General features: G+C 36.0%; 1 protein-coding gene across 1 annotated transcript; it reads right to left on the reverse strand.

The window, feature by feature from the left end:
* Nucleotides 1-1530: 1530 nt before the first annotated feature.
* Nucleotides 1531-15474, reverse strand: LOC121409948 (U3 small nucleolar ribonucleoprotein protein IMP4-like). Its single transcript, XM_041601741.1, has 9 exons — nt 15431-15474; nt 12082-12190; nt 11657-11740; nt 8536-8642; nt 7573-7705; nt 6944-7098; nt 6424-6518; nt 5070-5143; nt 1531-1780 (listed from the first exon to the last, which is right to left on the reverse strand). Exons 1-9 carry the CDS (start codon nt 15431-15433, stop codon nt 1668-1670), a joined length of 873 nt encoding a protein of 290 aa, XP_041457675.1. The 5' UTR covers nt 15434-15474; the 3' UTR covers nt 1531-1667.
* Between the last annotated feature and the right edge of the window lie 52 nt (nt 15475-15526).

Consider the following 15526-nt stretch of genomic DNA (forward strand, 5'->3'; position numbering starts at 1 on the left):
CCATGATAGTTACCATATTGGTAAAGTGGACATAATAATAATTTTATGCAATGGAACCCTGCATAACAGAAGTTGGGTGGTCTGATTAAATATCCAGCTGAAAATCTTAAATTGGAATGATTTCATTTTATTTCGTTTGTTTTTTTCTTTCAGGCCAAAGTTTAAAATGGCTTAAAACTCTCCTGTTCACTGATCCAATACATTTCTATGTAAGAATGAATATGGGCAATGTCTCTTTCTCTCTATGATTATTCAAGAGCTTCAACCAACTAGGTTGGATGTTTGAGCCTCATTTGTGAATTTAGTTCTTAAATTTCACCTAAGTATATGCATACAAACAATGGATCCAATGTGACAATAAGACTAAAACAAGCAAGTTATGAAATACTACACATTGCAAAGTTGTATTCAAAATGAAAAGGAAATCACCTTAAAATTGTAACAAAAAATTAGACATTCATATATTATTGTATTTTGCAAGATATTTCCCCCCCAAAAAAAAAAATGACAAGAGACCCTTAACCAAGCCAGGGAGATACATAGTTATTATATGGAGATTAGCCTATTTTAATAAATATTGCATGATCCGTCCACATATTCTAAAAGTCCATCTTGATCGTGCCATCCATTTTGATACTATTTACATTGTACATTATCTTCCAGAGAATATATTGTATAATAAAGATACATTTAGTGTATATAGTATACCTCAATATGTTTTTCTTCTGGTGATTCTTTTTTTTTTAAATCATTTGTCTGAAATAAGTATTCAGCAATTCTTTGTACTTTTATTGTGTTACATCAACTAATCTCAGCAAACAATGTTAATGTATCAGTAAATGAAATTATTAGTTGTTTACAGATTCACCTTTATCTATATAAATTGAGGCTTCAAGTTATTTCTGTTCCCTCCAAGAACCCTAAAGAAAATATCTCTCCAAATGATATGCAAAACAGGATATTGTTCTTAATATAGGAGAGCACAACAATATTTCTACATATATGTGAAAAAGCATTTTTTTCAGAGTGTCCACTGTCCTGGGATTATTACAGTTATGGGCAATTCCACAGGTTGGTCCAAATCATGTAACGTGAGTAACCGACACATTTGCCAGGAGCACAATAGAATTTCCCAAGTTTTGTTTTTATACAAAGGATAGTCAGACTGTGTACTTTGTTGTGATAAGGAGATGTTTAGTTCCTATCAATAATAATGGAGTTACAGCTCCAAGTATGAGTCAAGGTGTCTCCAAATGTAACGTGAGTAACCGTGGAATAGCCCTTATTAACATTTGTACTTTAAACATGCAAAATGGATCAGAGTTCTCCAACATCAGATGTAGATGGGAGAATGTACACTGATAAGGATTATGTTTTTGTCCTTCGATAACACTGATACTTATGTACTATAGAATACTGTCATATTAAGCAAACAATTACCGCGACCCACTTAAAGTGAAATAAACCTCTTCCTGTGAACCGTGGCGTAGTCCCCAACAATAAAACATGAAATAGCCTGCCAAATTACTCTCACTAATTTCACATGCCTCCACACTCACAATTTATCAAATCTCCCTCTGTTGATAACCAATGAATTGATCGCTTTGGACTCCAGCTATTCTTTCTGGTTCATTATGGTAGAATATTAATGATTGATTAATGTGTTGTCAATCATTACTTAGATGCTTGCGTTTCTTAGCTGTGTTCATGTAAGGCCTAGACACCCATTCAACTTCTGCAGTATTGGATTGGTCTATTGTACCCAAGCGGATCTCATATACTAAAATAGTGACAAAGAGAGATAAAGAGAGAAAGAAAAAAACAAAGAGAGAGAGTGAAAGAGAGAGAGAGAGAGAACTTTCAATCATCTGATAATAAAGATGCTCTTGATTTAATAAAATTATTAAAGATACTGACTGATTTGACAATGAGACATCAAACCATGTTTTAAATGATTGGAGGTCTTTATGTAATTCAAATAAATTGACAAGAAATAGTGAGGTGTGTCAAAATACTGTATCTGCTCCCATATTTGTATACCTCCAACACTGCACACCACCGATGTGGGAAAAAATAAATGTCATCACTTCACAATATTAATTTGATTTTGATTTACAAATTTTGCAGTGCTATGCTTGGTTTTTAGAGTTTCCTAAGTTTTTTTTAAGTTTCTAACCAACTTTACTGTTTTGGGGAGACCCCTCGTTTAACCCTTTCTAGGCCGGGGGGGGGGGGGGGGGGGGACTAAGAGGGCCTCCCAACAGTTAACACAATATTTTTGCCGCACAAATTTTTCTGACCAATAATAAAGATGCTCTTGATTTCTTACTTTCAAGTCTTGCGCGTCTTTTGAGACCAAATTTGTGACGCCCGGTTATTTGATTCTGGAATTATGCAACATTTTATGCATGTCAGACCAAAAATATCTAAAAATGTGATTTTGTGTAAAAAGTCAATGCAAATTGTGTTTTCAATCAAAAATTATAAATGTAATGTTTTTTTACTTTTGCTCGTCTGAATGGATTTATTTTATGTTGTTTATGATCACAAAAGAGTCCCAGACACAGTTCATTGAAAAAAACAATAAAAAGGAAAAGGAAAAAAAATACATATTACATAAGCAGGTGCAAAAACAATATATGGTAACAATAAGAAATTAATCCCATATCGCAACATTTGCTTAGAACATAAGAAAGAGTTTCTACACCAAAAACAGGACATTTGTAGCTTTATAAAAAGGAGTTAGAGGAAAAAAGTATAATTTTACATACTAATTATGCATAAATTAGTATAATAAATCAATAGCAATTTTCATGGAGTAAATTTTGTAGATTATGATGTCCTAGGCAACTTGCATGCCAATTTTTTGCACAATTACACGGTCAATGGCCAAGATCTCAAGGGGGCCTACGAGGTCCACCCCTCCCCCTTCCCCCCATATGATCTACCAAAATATCCCAGCCTAGTTAGAGTTGAGTGAAAGCAGATCATACAAAGAGAAGACGTATAATGATGTCGAAAAAAGAATAGTTGAATAAGTTAACAACACAAAAACATCAAAAGAATACACTGCAGATATATTTCAATTCAAAATTGGTTAAAATAGTAAAACTATATAGTACCAAGTTGTGACGTCATCAATTTACACTTTTTGCATTTCAGCGCTTTTTGTACCATATTTTGGTCGAGCATGATGAAATACCTACAACAAAATTTGGTGTGAATCGGTCGATGGGGCCCCAGATATGCCCTCATGAATACATAATTAGCCCTCTACTGAAGTCAGTGTATTATTGGCCTGGTTCTAAAATGCAAAAAAAAAACAATGTTTTTTGTGATGTCTTCAATCCAGTACTGTATTAAGAACAATTATTTGTAACTTTCCTTTCATTATACATGTATATGATCTACCGGTAAAGTTAACAAAACCACACAAAATAAAACCCTATATAAGAATGAAGGTACACATTTTTAAGTACATTACTAATCAAATGCACATAAGAAAATCAATGTTAATTAGTGAGTGTTGGGCATCTAGCTAATCATTAACATGGTGAGATACAACAGAATAAATAGATAATCATTAGCACTGTGACAGTGACATCATTACACCACCAGTCTTGCTCATTACAAAGAGAGACATCAACTGGGATTAATTTGTGTGTTGTTTTTCATCCTTTATTATCATTTGTTCTATTGTCAAGGTGATTCAAAACCACGAGTCTCGCGATCAATAAAACATGCCAAATAACCTTATGACCCAAAGTTGGCATTTTATGTAAGCTTTGTAAGTATGTATGTGACACTACCTAATGTAATTTGCTAAAAGTTTAAACAAAATTTATATCAAAAAAGGAAAAAGAACAATTTAATCATTTGACCTTTTGACCCCTAGATGACCTTTGACCTCATTTTATTCATTACCACACAAAAAAGGCACACATATGGTATTACCCAAGGATCATTTGCAACAAGTATGAACACAATTAAAGCAGAATAAAGAAATTATAGCAAGCATAACAAACCATTTTGTAACACACAAACAGATTAACAGGAAAAGTAAAACTAGGTCTCTGCTGAACTTTGTTCAGGATAGACAAATATGGGCATGGGAGAATTATAGGTGATAAAGGGATAGTATTTAAAGAGTGACACGACATTTGCACCAAGTTTAATTTTGTCTAAGATAAAGGGTTAGGGTTGCAATAGAGTTTTATGTTAGGTTTAGGATAGTGAATAGTGTTAATCCCAGGGTTGAAGTTAATAGTGTGTGGAATTTAGAGCGGAGCAATTGTCTCAAAAGCAAATGTCATGGAACTTTTTCAAGATACTGTTTTATTTTAACCTCCACAAGACAGGACTATTTGATGCCTATAACAAGAGTGGGGAAGGAGTGAGAGAGTGGGTTAACCCACTAAAAAAATCACCAAAACTAAACAAATACATGCAGTCAGATTTATCTTACTAGATATTCAATTTTTTTTATTCTTGCATAATAATTATGCAATACATGTGCATACCCTGTTTCTCATTTCCTTGTATAATTTCAAAAATAGTCAAATTTTGAGAGAAGTAGTTTTTTTAAATTACATCAAGATCTATAAATGTGAATCAAGAAATCTGACTCATCTTTAACATCTTTTATTACTTCACAAGGAAAATTTGGTCCAAGATCATTTTGTAGAGTTCTTTATTTTGGAAAATTAATATTTTACTTTGTAATAACAATAGACAATTACAAAATTACAGAAAAAAAAACATTTACTGCTAACATCAAAGAACACAATCCAATCCAATACAATGAGTAGCACCTTTTCCTTTCAATTACAAAGTGATTTATAATTTGCTTCACTAGATACCTGTTAGCCCCTCAAAATAGGTCATCAACAGTCCCAAAATAAGTTTTACAAACTTATTGGTGCTATGCAAAGATATAGTTTCAAATATATCATTCTGCTCACTTGAGTACAAAAGCAAATGACTATTGTTTAGATACTGACCAAGAATGAGAGATATGGTTACTGTGAAACAACACACAGTGTGAAATGAGACAAAAGCATGGCACTTACGTTTCATCTCAAACCTTGGTCCCACTTCGGTCAGGTCGACATTCTTGTGGTCTACCTTCTTGTACGTATGGTGTCTGCAGATAAATTGCCATGGAGACAGATAAACAGAGATTAGAAAAGTACATACAATTTAGAAGCTAAGTTTGGATTGAGTCTGTAAGTGTAATTACACCTGATTAAGATGTTAATCAAAATCTCTTTATCAAAATAAAATGATGAACTTGAACCTCTGAAAAATAATGACCCAAAATATGTATTCTTGCAGAAATTGCACAGGCCATATATATACATGTAGATGCTTTGCCCCCCCCCAAAAAAAAAATCCAACTAAATGTCAGTTAAAGAATTAAATACATTTATTGTCCATACATAAATTTATTAACATACATAAAATCACAAATAACCTGGGAGGGGGGGGGGGCCCGCATCACTCTCCACATTGCCTGCTACGCAACTGCGTCCAGAAAAAGCATCAAAAAGGGTCCTGTTTCAGCATTTAGGCATCATCGACGTCTTTGGCAAAAAGGGTTGCATTTCAGCACCGTTCGCTGGTAAATCACCCATTAGGGTAGCCTTTTCTCTCTTTTTACATCATTTAGGGTTGCTAATACGGTAATGAAGATTACACCATTCAGGGGTGCAAATTTGAGTAGATCTACACCATTTCGGGGTTGCAAATGAAAGACCCAGGAACAGACCTAAGCCTTAAACACCATGAAGGGCCTTAAGGGATATAATAAAATAATCTTTGCACATGCCGACCATCAAATTTGATCTTACTATGTGATGATGCCATAAGTGAGGTGACTTCCTCAATCATATTCCTTCCCTCTTTTTTTGGGGGGGAGGGGGTAAGATAGATAATAATCATATTGGATGGCTCTATTTCACGAAATACCAGAAAATTCCACTAGTTAGGGCCAATATTTCAGTCATCTGCAATTCATGGAATATCTGCCCAAACTCTTGTAAAATTTCTGGTATTCCATTCTGAGCCATCCAATATAATATTATACAAATTGGTCAGCAACATAATTATTTTCATCCTAGTTCTATCCATCCCTCATACAACTGTCGATGAGTTATGTATCATATATTTACAAAAAGACAAACACCCTCAAAGTATCCAATTCTGTAACATGAAAGAAAGGAGAGGGAGAGAGGCAGAGCGTACTTCATAACTACCACAAGGCAAAAGCGCTGCGAAGTTAGGTGTCGTAAGAGACGGACGACGGATGGACGGACGGACAACAGACGACATTTGGATCCCTAAGTCTCGCCTTCACCTCTGGTGGGTGAGACAAAAAGGGAACAAAGTAGAGAAGACAAATATGGAAAATGGACAGATATCTACCTGAAAGAGATAATATCTTCCTCATTTGCAAATGTGATGACTCTTTTACTATCTTCCTTTGGTACAGGAAACAAATACTTAAGAATGCTCATCACCTGCAAAGACAAGAACAAAGAATAAATAAGTATATCAGCGAAGTTGCAAAGAGCAGAACAAATTATCAGGTTGATGAATTGAGGCCAGATGGACATTTGATTTTCGCAGTCAAAATTATACATTAATCATTGGCAGAGCTGAAGAGAGTTCAATCATAACTCTTTGTAAGACACAGCCCAGGGGCCCGTTGCAGTTGTGTTTAAACGCAAGCCAAAAAATAAATCGCAAGTCCAAAATGCGCGCTGTTGATTGGTTGAAAATCAAGTTGCGCCTAAATTTTTAGAGTTGCGATTGATTGCAACTCTTTCTGCAACGGGCCCCTGAACAAACAAGCTAAGTTTTCATTAGAACCATCAAATGATTCCATACTAAATGCAAAATTGAATGAGACATTTTAATATAATCAATGAGCCCAGATACTTACTCTTTCACCAAGCTTTGATTTGAAGTTATTGAAGATAAGATGAGGATAGGCTTCTGACATGGTTCCAATCTTTGGTATGTCATGCCTAAGTACTGTATTGAAGAGAGTGAAGTACGCTGTAGGTCCATAGGGTAGATGGCAAATTTGTAATGCATCTGTGCAGGACAAACAAAAAAGATATTAGATTTATTACCTCTGTCAAACCCCTTTCAGTACACAAGAGTTCATATATACAAAGGAAATACGAACATAATCCATATCAATTTCAAATAAGGATTCTTAGTTGTATTTGAAAAAGATATTACACGATATCTTCATCAAAATATGGATAACATTTTAATAAATTAATGCTGGAATCATATGAAATCATAATTCACATTTTGGATTATAATCTCATAAATAATTTCATTTAGTGATTTTTACCAAAATTTCTGATTAACGCATGATTAGCACAACTGACCACATAATGAATTATTTTCTAACATTTAAAAATGGAAGAAAGGAGATGACATCACACGTAACACAGGTGCCAATTTCCTTTGCCGAGTTTACGGGCACAATCTCAATAGGGGAAGCTACCCCTATAACAGCTTGATGGAGTGAGGAGAATTGAAGATTAGTATAAATACCTGGAACTCCTCTATGTTCATGGACCATGATAAGATCAGTGACATCATTCGCTCTACAAGCCTGAACCAGCTGACTGATTTCATAGTTCCCTCTATTCAATCTCTGGGCATTAGGAAAAATCAGTTTCAACTCCTGGCAAGTCAACAGAGAGAAAAAAAGAAGAAATAAGCAATCACTCACAAATCACAGAATAAGAACATAAAATGACTCAAGAACTCGTATAAAGGGTTTTAATCAGGTGCCGTATGAAGATTCCAATTCATTAACAGAGGGTGTGTTTAGGATCACGTGTAAGCAACAATGAACTTGAATGGTCATTGTAATGTCATGAAGGACAGTCAAAGTGCCTGCCTGGAATGCAAAGCCTTCCTACCTCATCATCTTTTTATGGGCTTCAAGCCATCGCATCTTTGAAACATTACTCAACATTAGCAGGAGCCAGAGAGACATCCAAAGTCTAGGTCTGGGCACCAATTAATTCTAAAATATGTTTCTTTACTTCACTCCCTTGATAAAAACATGATAATCAATGAGTTGGCAACTAAAGAAGTACTTGGCTCTGAAACATATTTCTGTTTTCTTGTCATAATATGCCATTACCACAGCAACACTGTACCTGACACATTAATCAAAAAGTGTCTTGCACTGTTAGTGTTGCACGTCTTCACTCCAAGTATATGTATACAAAGTTTCATGAACACAAGGCAAAACTGAGGTATCATTTCATGTCGCAAGATTTGCAATGGATTAACCAACTACTAAACTTTATACTGATTCCAGTACTGTATACCTCATTAAAATCTTTGTGTGGAGGTGGTATACAAGTGTTCACTATGCATCTTTCCTTTTCATTAAACTCTACCCCTCAAAACTTATATATCCAGGACAAACCACTTGTGGATCCATAAACTGCCTCATTATAATCAGCTATCATCATGCAAACTGAATTTAAAAATCATTACCTTGGCAAACTGCTTCAATTTTGAACTGGGATCTCTTGATGTTGTCAGCATGATCTTAGGATCTTCTACACCAGCCCACCTATATTCATCATCAATGTGATTCAGTTCTAAAAGAAAACAATTGAAGATGACTTGTTTACAATATCCTGTCAGATTTAAGTTACAGAGTAGTAAAAAAAAATAAAATTCAGAGTATCTTTAACTTGTTTGAAAATTTAAAGATCGGGGCCCTGTTGCACAAAAGATAAAACTAACTGTATCAAACTCAGTGACAAACTCTGTACAAGAACTATAATTATAAATATGTGCTGAATTAATATTCTACAGTGGTGCTCAACAAAACAAATCAAGTATACCTTTTCAACACACATTAATAACAAGTGGAACGCCTCTGGCAGTCTCGCCTGCATTACGCGATTCAGTATAGCAACAGTGCTGACTTTGAAAACAGCTACTGAATAATTATTCACAAATAAAAATATTCATAATGATAATAAAATCTGTTGTCCATTGACCCAAAATGACCATTGACAACGATCATGTGATCTAAGATGTTTGCAAAACAATCATTTACTTGATTACCCTTATGTCTATATTTCATGAACTAGATTCATATACCGGGTACTTTTTAAGTTATGATACCAATTCAACAAATGAACAACAAATACAATGACCTTTGACCTTGGTCATATGACCTGAAACTTGCACAGGATGTTCAATGATACTAGATTACTCTTAAGTCTAAGTTTTATGAACTAGATCCATAAACTTTCAAAGTTACGATGGTAATTCAACAAATACCCCTAACATGCAGAAAGTTCCTTGACCCTCAATGACCTTTGACCTTGGTCATTTGGCCTGAAACTTGGGCAGGATGTTCAGTAATACTTCATTACCCTTATGTGTAAGTTTCATGAATTACCCAGTAGGTCCATATACTTTCTAAGTTATGACGTCATTTCAAAAACTTAACCTTAGGTTAAGATTTTATGTTAATGCTGCCGCCGTCGGAAAAGCGGCGCTTGTAGTCTCGCTCTGCTATGCAGGTGAGACAAAAAAACATTTAAGGGAAGGCCTTCATAGGGGTTGTTGTCCATCATCAGAAGGCAGTCAAGTTTTCCAACCAACAGATTTGATGGAACGAGTAAGCTCAGTCAGTAAAGCTTTTGCCTATCAAACCAAAGGTCATGGGTTCAGGTTCACCCTAAAGCCTGCATTGTAAGCGTGCCCCTCCCCTTTTCCATAGACGCAGGCTATGTTACTGTGGAAGACACTCTGTCCCTTGGACAGCCCCATGTAGAAGAGTCACCACATTTGCATGTTAAAAGGGTGATCCGGGCTGAAGATATTTAGCCTACATCTCAATAAATATAGTAAAATTCAGAGAACAAAATGCTGAAAAGATTTGCATTATTCTGCTGGAACAGTTCTAGGCATGTCTTCATGAGTATTCATTGGGTGGGCTGATAATGTCATATCCTTGCTTGTTCTTTTGTATTATATGAAATTAGGTTTATTCAAAATTTTTCTACCAAGAACTAAAACAATTGGATTGGCAACTGATTAAGAGCATTATTTATTTATTGATGCAACTTATTTCATCATAATGGAGACACATCATTTACACATTTCTGAAAATGAAACAATGATGATTTCAGGTACTCACATAAGAAAAAAGTGGGGATGTGACATCATCAGCCCACCTAATTAATATTTATGACCATGTGCATATAACTGTTTTCTCAAAATATTGCTTAACTTTAAAATTCAATAACTTTGTTATCCGATTACGATGAATTTTTTTTTAGCATTTTGCTCTGTGAATTTTACTCTAATTAGATATAAATATCTTCAGTCCAGACCATCCCTTTAACAGAGATGCTAACTGATAGCTCAAACAAATCCTGAAAACCCAGGCCGGGGTCCAGGGGCCCGCCCAGGGCCCCTGGCGGGGTCAAGGGCGAAGCCCCCTGAAGCTGGAACGTTTTCTTATTCTTTAGAGGGCTGAAATCATTAATCTACAGTAGTACATAACAAATAATTAATGACATAATAAACTTCATATCATAGGCAAGAAAGGTGCTCAAAAAAAAAAAAATCATGTAACCCGTACTCATTACGGTACGGGTTAACCTGCTGCGGGTTAATATGCTGCGGCCAATGGGTGCGACTCGGGACGGGTGTATGTAGCAGCTGGGGTGCCCTTTTTCACTCACTGTACTCATCAACAAGACAATCCTATACTATTGAAAATCCATATATCACAATTTCTATCAAAATGATGGATAGTTCACACATATGAATTGATGAATACGCACCAGAGAACACATATTTCATGGTAGCAAATAGGTTTTCAGCTGAAATCCCGCGGCAGACAACCAATCACTCACGCAGCAGCAGGCAATTGCAGCCACACCGGGCCGTGCTTTGAGCGGTTCTACCGGGCGTTCGCCCGACTGGGATAGCGCTGACACCCGTATCCCTGCAGGGTATAGAGCGGCGTTTGCAACTGCTACAATGTATTGCTCGCGCGTACCGTGCAAGTACAGTACCAGCTAAACTTCATGCTGCGCACAACGCTAATAATTTTCCGTCTGCGCAAATTGGCCATCCAAAATTGAAATTGCGCTCTCCGCAGCAAACTCCGTGACAAGATTTGGAGGGGAAATTTTTACGGATTTCACTTTGACAATCGATTTTTTTTCCCGGAATATTTTTCAGCAAAGGAAAAAATCCGGAATTCCGGAAAAATCCGGAAAATTAGCAACTCTGCTTTAAGAACCTACTGCACTAAATAAGAGGGAAACCCCAGAAAAGTGGCAAGCCAGCACTCTGCCCACATCAATTATATCGATAGGAGAAACCAGCGGGTCATAGTGATTTAGTTTTCTTTTTGCTTCCCAAGAACAGGTGACGCCAAAACAAACAATATTAACGGTAATGTCATGTTACTTGACTGTTTGGTACAATCCATACATTGCCACATACGCTTTCTTACTTTCCTTGACTTGAGAGTGCCCTAAGCATTTAAGTCTGGAGTCAACTAATTAAAACACACTTACTCTGCATCCCGTCAATTCCCATCACTGTCATATTTCATGTTAAATACTGTATAAATTACCTTCTCCTCCATCATCATCAAACGCCAAGGCCTTTTGAAGGGCTAGTGCATCTTTCTGTAACTCTGTTGGAATCTTCTTGTTTTCTGAATGAATAAAATTTAAAAAAATGAAATGGATGAAATTATCAAATTAAGGTTACAAGCTGAATAATTATAAATAAGACACTGAGTAAATCACCTTAATTATATAAAGCACTGAATAAATATATTCAAATAAATATGAATTTCATACATATCATAACTGGTATACCATTATATATTATTGTGCAGGAAAATAAATAGGTATATTTTTGTATTTTCACAAGGATTTTCCCACTTATTTACCTAAATAAAAAAAACAATTTACTTATTTACAATTTCTAGTGAGTGTGAATACATTGGAAAACTCAGATTTATCAAATAAGAACAAGTTTCCGTAAACCTACCATCGAGAGCATCTTTCAACTTTCTTTTTCTCTCCCTGATGATACGTTCTTGCTCTTCCTGAGATTTTCGGAATAAATACTCCCTCCTCTGACGAGCTTGCCTCCGCAACTGTCATAATGTAAACAGAGCAAATGAAAATCAAATATTTCTCACCTATTTGACATGTACACAATGTCTTGTGTGTCAAGACTAGTAGTAACTGAGAAACTTTGGAAATCAGCAAAGTCAAACCTGGCAAGGGGATGGGGCCGCATGACCTCTTAATTTTTGCATCTACGGTGGTGAAGTGAACCTCCTGGAGACTTTGCTGAGCAGAGTTTTTTTTACATCATCACACATTATGATTCCCTTTCTCCATAGATGTTAGGATAATACTGTATAGTGTGCCAGCTCTGTGAGGAACTTACAAATTGATGCAGATGTTCTAGTCCTGGTCAGGTTTTTTGGTGACATTAAAGGTCAGTCCCAGTTGAAAGTAACCACATCTGATTGATACACACCTGTAAAAACTCAATTACACAAACACATGATTGTGCAAGTGGCAAAATCATGGATAAACCTTTGGATTTTATTTAGATCTAACTTATTCGTTATAGTCATGTCTCATGACAGTGGCCAAATTGCTAGTTTGATGAAAAAAAAAGCTTTTTAATAAAATCAAGCCTTCAAAAATCAAGGCAAGACGTTTTGAACAAAATATGGCACTTATGAAGTTTTGCACTGGCCGACCTGGCAGTGTTAGGAAACTAATTTCACCTCAAATTTTGTCCGAATTTTTTTGCCAAATATCTATCTAATCAATCCTTGACCTGAATTTCAGCCACATCTATTCAGGCATCAGGAACGGCTGTATTTCAGCTTTGATCTTTAAGTTATACTTTTGAATTCTCTGACAACGGTGTGGCACAGGGCTATAACCATAGTTTTGATATTGACTGAAATTAGCGGCCAAAGTAAAAGTCTTGCGAACGCAACGGCAAGCTTCCCCAGGCAGATCTTTCAGTCGGTTACTTCAGTCCATTTCAAACTATGGCGATATTGGCTGATCATGCAACGTCTGACTGATAATTCGAAGGACAACATCGAGATCAAACTTAAAGTTTCCTGGCCGAAGCTTGAAGTGGCTGAAATTCAGGCCAACGATTGATTGGATAGATATTTTACAAAAATTGGAGAGCCCAAAAATTGAGGTGAAAAAAAAGGGTCTTTAACACAAAATTGGAGGTCATTTCGTACCTATTTTTTCTATAAAAAGGGGAAGGATGAGGGGTTGGTGAAAAAATTAAGGGTTTCAGGTTGAACCACCTGTGAGCCTGTATGTAAACCCCCCCCTGCGTACGCTACTGCCATGCGGTGAATTGAACAACAAATGGTGATTGGAGCTTATTGAAGCTTGGCAGAAAAAAATAGTTGCCTGGTATCTACCGCATGACAAAAAGCTTTGTTTTTTATCTTGATATTTCTTTTTAAAATTAAATTTAAAGCAGGCAAAATTGTTTTCTATTTCTTTTTGTTTTAAAATCATATTCATTCCTTCCACATTATTTATATATAACATATGAAAAAGATAAACAACATGAAATCATTTACATTATTAAATCAGAATTCACAATAAAAAAATCGTGAATTGATTATTCTAAATGTAAAATTAGAATCCATCTGTAATATTTTTTATAATTCATAATCACAAGTGACAAAGGAAAAATAATAAAAACTATTTTCTATGTAGTACACACAGACAGCTGGCAGCTGTCCGTTTCGAGGAGTTTTTAACATTTTTAATTTCTCCTTGTACACAGACGGCTCGCCATCGTGCAGCCACCATTAGGGGGTTAACAATGCAAATTCCCCCCCCCCCCCCGACGGGGCTCATTGTTTTTTGTCTTTATTTCAGAAAAATATACAAAAAAACTGAACCAATATAAAGATTATTATTCTGTTTTGGCCTGAAATGCACCAAAAAGGGGAAAATAAACTTACTTAAAAGGAGAAAAAACAGCGACTTACTTCGGCTGTTGCACAACTTCAATTCCGTTTTAATATTTATCTGAACTTAATACATAAACATATGGCCATTGAGTCCCTGTACAGAGATCGAGCTAGAAATTTGGTCTCTGTACTTGGTTAGTGGAGCCAACTAAGTTCAGTGGAACAACCAACATAACAGAGACCGAAGCTTTTGGTCTAAGTAGTACGGTACCGTATGGGCACTAGTATTCAACCCAGCAGAATTCAAAGATTTTGACATATTCCCGAAAATATTTAGAAATTGGGAATTTATCTTAATTTCATACCTTTGTTGTTTCCAGGGTAATCTGTTGTCGGTATTTTCTTTATCAATCTGTTAACTCTATGAGCGTAGGATCGAATTATGCGGCGATGGCCTTTTGCACTGAATTGCACTAGTATTCAACCTAGTGAGGATAGATAGCAAATCTCAAAAGGGTTTAGATTGCTAAATTAGATCTAGATCTTTTTTAGTCTCTGGCTTTGATTAATTCCTGTTTGGTCTTATCTTAAATGGTCTAGTCCATAGTCGGATGGGACAAGGACAGATTGAGAGACAGGACCATCTTTCATCGCTAGGTTGAATACTAGTGCCGACGGGTTGAATACTAGTGCCAAAAATCATCGCCATATAATTCAATCGCCCGCGCACACAGTCGACTTGTTGGAGAAAAAAATAACGGGAAAAGAATAATCAGCATTTGCTCTTCGAAATAAGACGGGTCTGAAATTCAGGTAAATTCTATATATATTTGAGGAAACTCTCCAAACGGGTTGAATACTAGTGCCCTTACGGTACGTCAATTCATCATGTTCAAGATTTTTTGTGTTAAAATATATTTCTGGACAAGAAATCTCTAAAACACAAGCATACTAAATATTTCTGGCCTACTTTAGTACTTATAATCTATTTATAAAAAAATATAAATATGATTTTGTGGCATTATCATATTGGGAACCACCGTTCATTTCACAGCAGCGCTTTATTCAGTCACACACACGGTTCCCTACATTATTTCCACCTCCATTCACTTGACTTTGCTTACACACTTAGCCTGGGGCGTTTTGGGGACTGAAAGTCATTACTGTACGTATAGTCACTCCCCACGTGATCATTCATAGCATGAATGATCACGTCGACGGGTCGGGCACTAGCCTAGGCACGGAGCGGGTGCGGACGATTTTCGACGCCGACAGAAGCCGCAGCGCGCAGAAAGTTAGACAGTGTCGCGCCCGGAAGAGCCATAGCGGACCGGAGCTGAGCCTGAGGTTGATTTTGCACTTGAAATGAAAATGTAATAAAATCTAAAACTGCTACAATAATATACTATTTTTCTTTACCATTTTCAATAATGAAGAAATCAAGAAAAGTTCAAACAGCTCAAAAGATGTTTGCTTGCGGAGTAGCAGTTTTCACACATGTGCTGCACACTGGTA

This window comes from Lytechinus variegatus, chromosome 3 (assembly GCF_018143015.1).
Source record: "Lytechinus variegatus isolate NC3 chromosome 3, Lvar_3.0, whole genome shotgun sequence".
Classification (NCBI taxonomy): domain Eukaryota; kingdom Metazoa; phylum Echinodermata; class Echinoidea; order Temnopleuroida; family Toxopneustidae; genus Lytechinus; species Lytechinus variegatus.